Source organism: Gobio gobio (genome assembly GCF_949357685.1).
Source record: "Gobio gobio genome assembly, contig: scaffold_131, whole genome shotgun sequence".
NCBI classification, from domain to species: Eukaryota; Metazoa; Chordata; class Actinopteri; order Cypriniformes; family Gobionidae; genus Gobio; species Gobio gobio.
Genome location: NW_027645693.1, coordinates 87,660 through 96,038, shown reverse-complemented (window position 1 = coordinate 96,038; position 8,379 = coordinate 87,660). Strand labels below are relative to the sequence as shown.

At 38.0% G+C, this 8,379-nt stretch overlaps 1 protein-coding gene across 1 annotated transcript; it reads right to left on the bottom strand.

Annotated features, from left to right (window-relative positions):
- Positions 1-296: 296 nt before the first annotated feature.
- Positions 297-6,507, bottom strand: LOC307122416 (serine/threonine-protein kinase pim-2-like). The gene is made up of 9 exons (XM_079846401.1): positions 6,001-6,507; positions 5,687-5,779; positions 5,249-5,494; positions 4,285-4,491; positions 4,060-4,154; positions 3,834-3,884; positions 3,233-3,614; positions 2,953-3,132; positions 297-2,381 (listed from the first exon to the last, which is right to left on the bottom strand). Exons 1-9 carry the CDS (start codon positions 6,032-6,034, stop codon positions 2,356-2,358), a joined length of 1,314 nt encoding a protein of 437 aa, XP_079702527.1. The 5' UTR covers positions 6,035-6,507; the 3' UTR covers positions 297-2,355.
- Between the last annotated feature and the right edge of the window lie 1,872 nt (positions 6,508-8,379).

Below are 8,379 nucleotides of genomic sequence, written 5' to 3'. Positions count from 1 at the left end.
AGGTGGATGAACAATGTCTTTGCCATTATGTGTCTTTTTGTTTTATCAATGTACATGTCATTATTATGTGTATATTTTACTCTATAGTGAATGAATGCTGTTTGATTGTGGGCTGTCTTCTTGTTAGTCTTATGTTACCTGCCTAGGGACTGCAGATGAAAAGTAGTTATTTTGACTAATTCTGGCATATTTACATGATGTATTTTTATACAACAATGTTAATTTATATGCATAATCCCTATCAAATAAATCAATAAAATAAAAATAAATAAAAGAAGTGTACTTTGCAAGGCTGTGCGTTCAACAAACAAATGATACTTTTATTCAAAGGGGTCATCAGGTCACATATAAGACACTATTGTCAGGATGTACCAGCGGACAGAGGTGTAAAATAAGTGACAGGGACAAAAATGCACAGTCCAGAGTTGTTTTAACTCCCAAAGTGGAAAAATATAAATACATACAGTGGCAATAGTGAAGACAGAAAAATAATCCAAATATAATACAGAGGAAAATACATTTGCAATACACGAATGTAAGTTGGCTATGCCGATGTACAGGACCAAAAAACACAAACGAGATTGAATCTCTCCACACTCCCTCCCCTGCCCCTAAAATGGCTGCCTCTTTTATAGGCTTTGGCTCCTCCTATTTTTGGAACATATCATTTTAGGGGAAAACCTATAAGTTACAAACAGGTGACAAGACATAAACAAACAAACCTTCATGACATTTCAACTCTACATCATATATTATTTACATCTATTAACATGTACAGAGCTCAAAACAATAAAGACAAAACATACATCCCAGGCTCTCTCCCTCCCCTATGAGGTCAGAACCCGATGGAGTAATCTTTGATGAGCAAATGCTAGTTTAAATATGGCTACTTTCCATGTGTACTGGTGTGGCATGTGAGAGGTGTGATGGAAATATTTTATATAATGGCCTCAGAAATGGTCAAAGGGTTATTTAGCATGACATTACAGAAAAACGCAGACTAAGGATGTTCAGGTCAAAGACCATGTAGACTTAGCCAAAAAGGTGCAGTCATATGTGTGCTCATGTGTGTTTGAGTAAACGCTAGCGATAGTAGCTTCTCGACGGGACGCCGTCACCTTACTTCGGGAGGGGAATTACCTCAAAGTATTGAAATTGTGTTCGATGTATTCGAGAAGGGAATTACCTCGAGATACTGTAGTTTTATATTAACAACTGGGAGTTGTTTTGAATTGTCCGTGGTGAAGTCAGATAAACGGATTGAGAATTTCCGCGACAGAGGTGAACCAGAAGGGATGTTTAGCTGTTTGAAAAGCGTTGAAGTTAAACTGATAACTGAATGAAATGAAATAAACTCTTATGGTGTAAAGTATTTTTGGTGTTCCTCTCTGTGTAATGATATTAGAACCGCATGCGTCACTGAACATTAAACATTTAAACAAATTCCAGCATTAAACAAACAAAACAATGAAACTAACAACTTGGGACGATGAACGGGATGTTACAACACCGACATCGGGGCTACAAACACACGACTACATCAGGATGGTACATTTTGCCGGCATTTATGCTGCGTTCCAGGCAAAGTCACGCCGAACTCATTTACAAACATTTCTATCACCAAAGGTGCTCACTCCTTGCTTATTTGAGGGAAACGGAGGAGAAAAACGGCCCATAAGGCAAGAGAAGCTGTTGTACCTTTTATTTTACGTTATTTGTATATTTGGAAATGTATTAGGTATTATTTTATTCTTGCACTCAATGGCCTGAAAACGAGCTAACGCTAGAAAAGCTGCTGATAATGCATAACATTTGCAGATAAATAACGTAGAGCAATACCTTATTTTAAAAAACGATTTGGGTTTTAATGTACGACTTTCATAAACACCGCATCCGTAGGGGCTGCCATTGTTGCTTCGCGGGCTATGTGACGCCAGAGCTCGTAACTGGGAGTACATCGATCTACTACGAGTTCACGGGTGGGAAGTCACGGGTTTGACTGCCGTTCCGGTGCACTTTCACGGGTAGAAGGTTGGAAAAACACGGGTCACAGGTCGCCTGGAACGCGGCATTAGTTTGTGTGTATGTGTAATGGTGGAAACAGTTTGTTGTGTGCACATGCCCGTGTTCAGTCCCTTCAAAATAAAAGTCAGAGGTCACAGTCAGTCTGTGACAACTATATAAATAAAGATGAGTTGTCTTGACTAAACAAAGCAAATGTGGCCGTGATGACTTGATGACTTCTTTCCAGTCTTCGGTCTCTCGTGTTCTTGCTCAGACGTGGGCCGGCTCTGATCTCTGGTGCGGCGGCTTGGGTTCCTGTCAGCAGGTCGGGGTTGAACTTCAGGCTTCGGCTCAAGCCCTCCACCAAGTGTTATATCCTATCCAATACAAAGATTATATGAACATGTGAACTCATGAATGTTTTTTTAGAGCTGATTTACAACAGAACTGAATTGTTGCAATCGCATCACTGATTGTGTTATTTTCCTGTTTATTACTGTGAAGCCGCTCTGAAACAATCTGTATTGTATAAAGCGCTGTATAAATGAAGCTGACTTGACTATAACAATGAACACAAATTTGAAAACCTCACTACCAATAATCCAGAACTGAAGATAAATGATAATAATCCTACTCTGTCTGTTACACTTCCTCACACCTGAAATCACTGATCGAGTGAATCTCCTGAACTTCTCCTGAGCTAATCCATTCATGATGTAACATCTGCTCTAACGTCGGCCGTTTCGTTGGATCCCGGGCTAGGCACTGGCTAATCAGATCTCTGCATTCTGTACACATTTTTATTAAGGAGAGGCTGGTTAGTCATGACCATGTGACACGAATGTTGAAAACATTGAAAAATCTTAAATACTTCACCTTTACCTGTTTCTAAACAGAGCCTTTGCTTTATTTGTGTGTTTATCAATGTTATCAATATTTTTCGCTCACCTTCGGATAAGTTGGGGTTCTGAAATGTAACTTTGGCTTGTGTGATTTCCGTTCTATTGCCAAAGGGAGAGCATGCGTTCATCATCTCGTAGAACAGCACTCCTAGAGCCCAGACATTTGTTGGGACGGCGTGGAATCGAGATTCTGTGAAGACTTCAGGCGGCCAGTAATCCCGTAATCCTGTAAGCAAGACATTTGCACATTGTAGAGCAATCTTTTCAAAGCATCAAATAATCAAAAAGTCACTACATCCAGGTTTCCACACTCCAAAAATACTCACCACGGTATACGTTCCTCTCGTAGCCATCAGCACTAAGTAGCTGACCGCAGCCGAAGTCGATCAGTTTGAGCTCTAGCGTGTTTGCCTTCACCAGGAAATTCTGTGCATGAACATCATTATGAAAAACGCCATGCTCGATGCAGTTTTCCACCGCCAGCACAGCCTGTATCATGATGACCCGAGCTGTGGTTTCATCCAGTGGAGGATCACGAAGGATGAAGTCCAGCAAGTTCTCGCAGGGGTCAGGGAACTCCATAATGAGACTGAATCTCCGAGGATGCTCAAACCAGTCGTACATTTGTATGACGAAGGGGCTTATGGGTTCTTGCCTCATCATGAGCAGCAGCGCCACTTCCGTAACCAGAGGTGTGGGATGCCCAGGCTAGAGAAAAGTAGTAGACAGAAGGTTAGCTGGGTCAAAATCTGAAGAAAACGTCTCATTTTTAAATGTACTTTTCTTTGATCTTTATAGATACGATCATCAGAGCCTTTCCAGGTTTATTGAGCTATTACATTTACACCTAATGTTTCCTCCAGGTGTATTGACTACAGTAATCAGCACTTAAACAACAAATACACATTCAACTTTTGACCAACTTACAATAACAAGATAACGATCATTGTTAATCTTGTGCATCTGCTTGATGGCAACCTGCAAAAAAAAACTATGTTCAATAACAGTTCAACAACAGTAACAGTGTTCAAGCCGCTGACTTTGCACATAACATTTATGATTTGAGCATCTAAGTATTGACCCATCTGTATTAAATATGTTTTAATGCATGCAAGAGCAAAAATGTTTGTACAATTCAGCAAGATTGCTTTACCGTTTTGCCATCACATTTCCGTGTTCCCTTGAACACTCTTCCGAATCCTCCGGATCCAATCATCTCTCCCACGTTATAGAGAGTCTCAAAGGAGTCTGAAAAATAAAATATGAGAAATATATGAGCTTGCTAGATCCTTTGTTTTATATTTAAAATATCAGTGCAAACAAGAAAATAATAATACTGTTTAAAACAATGTTGGAGGAATAATGTCTGCGGATTGACCGTTATTTGGCTGGACGCCGGAGGGATCTGGATCAGGTGATGATGGACCAGGATCGGGCTCTGGCTCCAGATCCGCTGGAGGAACAAACGGCTCCACAACATCCTCAGCACCGAGACAACAGCAGAGGAGCGAGCGCCTCATAGCCTGACACACGTTCCTGAAGAAAGAACGATCTCCTTTCCTCTTCTTACAATCGGCAGGTTTTTCTGAAATGAAGAAAACAAAACTGAATTATTAGAAACATCTCTGACGCCAAATTAGGCTGTGATATAATGACATAACTTACATTTTACTGTTAAAGGGGTGGTCGCATGCGATTTCACTTTTTTAACTTTAGTTAGTGTGTAATGTTGCTGCTTGAGCATAAACAGTATCTGCAAAGTTACAGCGCTGAAAGTTAGATATTGTCTTTTAAAGTTATGGCAGTTTATTGCCTACAAAAACGGCCGGTTTGGACTACAACAAGCTTCTTCCCGGTTTGTTGATATCATAAACCCTTGCTATTAACATAAACACTGCCCCCGTGAACACGCAACAAAGTGGGCGAGGCCACGTCGCAGTCATTACGAAAGAGAGAGAGAGCTGTTGCAGAACTACAAACTACATTTGGCCATCTAACCAATCTAAGACCATTGCGTTTTTCAGAGGGATGGGCTTCATAGAAGCAGGAAGCAAATGAGCCGCTCAAAGGACAGTGGAGACAGCGGTGTGGAATAAAGGTAAAATATAAGAATAAAAATACGGCGTTTAAAAAAAAAAGAAGTATTAAGACATGTTATACTGCGCCCCATAAACACAACCAAGCCTAGAAAAAACCCACGGAACCACCCCTTTGATTCCAGAAAGAAAATTTCAGCAAAAGGAAATTAAATGTGACTGTACTGTGACTGTCAGAATGAAATATGAAATAGCAAAAATCTCCATCTGTACACTTTACACCGCCCAGCTTTATTTCAGTCTCACCTGTTGAGCTCCTGTTCACTGGTGAAGCCTCCATAAGGCCATTTGAAGTCTCCGTTGGCTCGACGGGAACTTGACCTGGCAGCGGAGGGCACATCCACTCTTCGAGGCTGTCGGACCTGGACAAACAACAGTCGCTGGAACTGCCCTGTTCGCTTAGGCTATCCGACCGATCGCCACTCCACCTCCATTCGACGATGTACGTGCCTCGGCTGCTGAGGCTCAACGACTCTCTAGAGAACCGCCTCACTATATTGACAGAGAGGGACAAAGATGATATGGACATGATGCTTGGTGAAGATATTTCTTATCATATTAATAATCAATGTCAGTGGTCACATCAAATTGTTACTGTATTTATTTATTTTTCAACTTTCTATTTTCAATGACACATTATTTGATAACTGAGCAATAACTTCTTCAATAAAAGCCTATTCTGACCTCTGCGAAAGAGTTTAGATGGAGTGGATGGACGTCCATCGTCCTGGCTCTCCCGGCTGCCGCTCTGCCACTCCCTCTTCCTGTCCGTCTGACCTGTGGACACAGAAACACAAAACTCAGAAGACAGAAGTGCTAAATGTGTAGGAAGCTCCTGGATCTGTGTCTGGGTCGGTCATCAGAACAGAACAGGGTCTCCAAACCTCCTGACCAGCCGTCTGAGAGAAAGTGGCTCTCCTGGATTTGGAGCGGCCTGAGGCTGGAATATTTCAGTAACATAACATCCCATAAACAAATGAAACACCTAAAGCACTCACCTCCTGTTTCACCCATCATATTCGCCATCGACATCCTCCTCCAATCTGGAATAAAAACAATACAAAACACAAAACACAAAACACAACACACAACACAACACAATAGTACAATACAATAAACTCTCCTCAAAAATACTCCTCCCAGAAAAATAAAAAATAAAAAGAAATAAAATTTGAAACTCCTAAAATAAGAAAAGAACAATAAGATAGCACAATAGAAATAATAAGAACTAAAACTCAAAAATATAACTGTGTAAAGGATATCTCCTGCGTTGTTCTTCCAGAATAAAACTCTTGTCTCAGGAATCGTCCGAACAGCTTCAAAATCTCAGTCAGCACAGAAAATATTCTGCAAATGTTTTTGAATTCGCCTCGTCTCTCTCAACAACAGATCGCGATCAGTGCGCCTGCATATGAGTCAGAATCAATTCATAACAATGTTCATAACATGCATCGCCATAGCAACTCAAATTCAAATCATTCATATGAGCAGAGCACGTGACCGCGCATCGATCTGAACACATTTATTGAATAGTTATGAACTTAATTTGGACGTTTTCTAATTCTTGAATGAATCAGCCGGTTCACTGAATCGACTCAATGACTCACTCATTAAGACGGTCACCTGCTGCCACCTACTGGTGGTTTAGTCTCATCTTTCCAACATTTCTTATTTGTATCTTAAAAAATATTTAAAATAATCTAATAACATTATTTAATGCAGTTGTAATTTTTCAGTGTAAATTGTTTAATTTGATTGGTAACAGCCTATAGTGTATTATTCTAATTTAATTTATAGATTAAATTTAAGAATATAAAAGGAAAACTGAAGCATAGCCTATATTTAATAAGATTATCGAAAAATTATAAAAAGGTAAACATATCACAAATATACATATTTAAATATGTCAAAGCTGATTGAACACTGGTGAGAATATTGCTTCAGAGGTCCCCGTTTTACAGCTCGTTCAAAACAACATATACATAACAACAACGCATTTACATTGCAAAAAAGTGTTGTGATTCTTTCACCAGCAGATGGCGCTGTGAGCTGCGCTGACTCTACTTGGTCGCGCGCACGCAGCTTCATGATGAACGTCACCGAGAGCAGAGCGCCATTATCGTCAAATATCAAAAGAAACATCGTTATCACTTTCAAGGTAGTAACATACTAACTATTCATGTTAAATTAAAGTAATACTGTTTGCATGTGCTCTATAACAGATCCTCAACGGGGTGCGGGATTGTTTTGTCCCCAAAAGTTCCAGTCACAAAGCAGTGATTACCACACATCTTAACTAGCCTATATATATGTGTGTGTGTGTGTGTGTGTGTATATATATATATATATATATATATATATATATATATATATATATATATATATATATATATATATATATATATATATATATATATATATATATATATATATATATATATATAAACTAAACAATTACACCTTACCCTAGCTCACAACAAATACATGTGCAGAATACACACATACTTAAATACATGCTTAAAATGAGCCTAAAATGCAAAATAACAAGACCAATTAAAGTTAGTAACAGTTATTTCAAGCACAAACGTAACAAAACATTTGAAGTAAAAGAAAAAAAGTAATTTATACAGTATAAACTCGTGAAAATGAAGGTATTAAATACAATTATATTTGTTAAATAGTTTTTTTTCCATATTTATGTTGTTTTATTTGTGTAATGTGTTTTTGTTAAATCATGTTCTAATATTGTTTTGAACGGCTTGTGATTTACAGTGGTGGTTTTTACTATGAACTGTTTTCATTGTTTGATTGTTTTTTTGTTTTGTTTTTGCAGGTGCAGGGAATTGTATTAAAACCAGACCAAAAATCGTAATAATAATAAAACTAAATCATAATAATTATTAATGTTAATAATAATATAGGGAGCCCAGCCCACAACGACAACAAAAAACATTCAAAAATATATTGTCCCTGTTTTTAATTAATAGACAGGCCTAATAACAAATGAGATTTCTGAAATGAGAATGTCCAAGTTTCCATTTCAGAAATCTGGTCACCTTACTCTGCATGCATCAAAATGTGTTGCTAAATACTTTTATTTATTTGGTTTTTTTTTTTACTATATTTTTCTATATTATTGCATATGAATAAAAACAAAAATTAAATAATGTTTCTTTGTATTAGTTTAATGGTGAATTTTTTTTAGTTCTTATTATTTAAACTTTTTTTATGGTATTAAAATGTATTATGAAGCCCATAATACATAATTTTATATTTTATAATACTTAATACTTAATTTTATTCAGAAGCCCAAACTGGGCAAAAATGTGTAATTTTTTGCACCTGCTGATATTTATATTGTCAAAACATTAGATGAA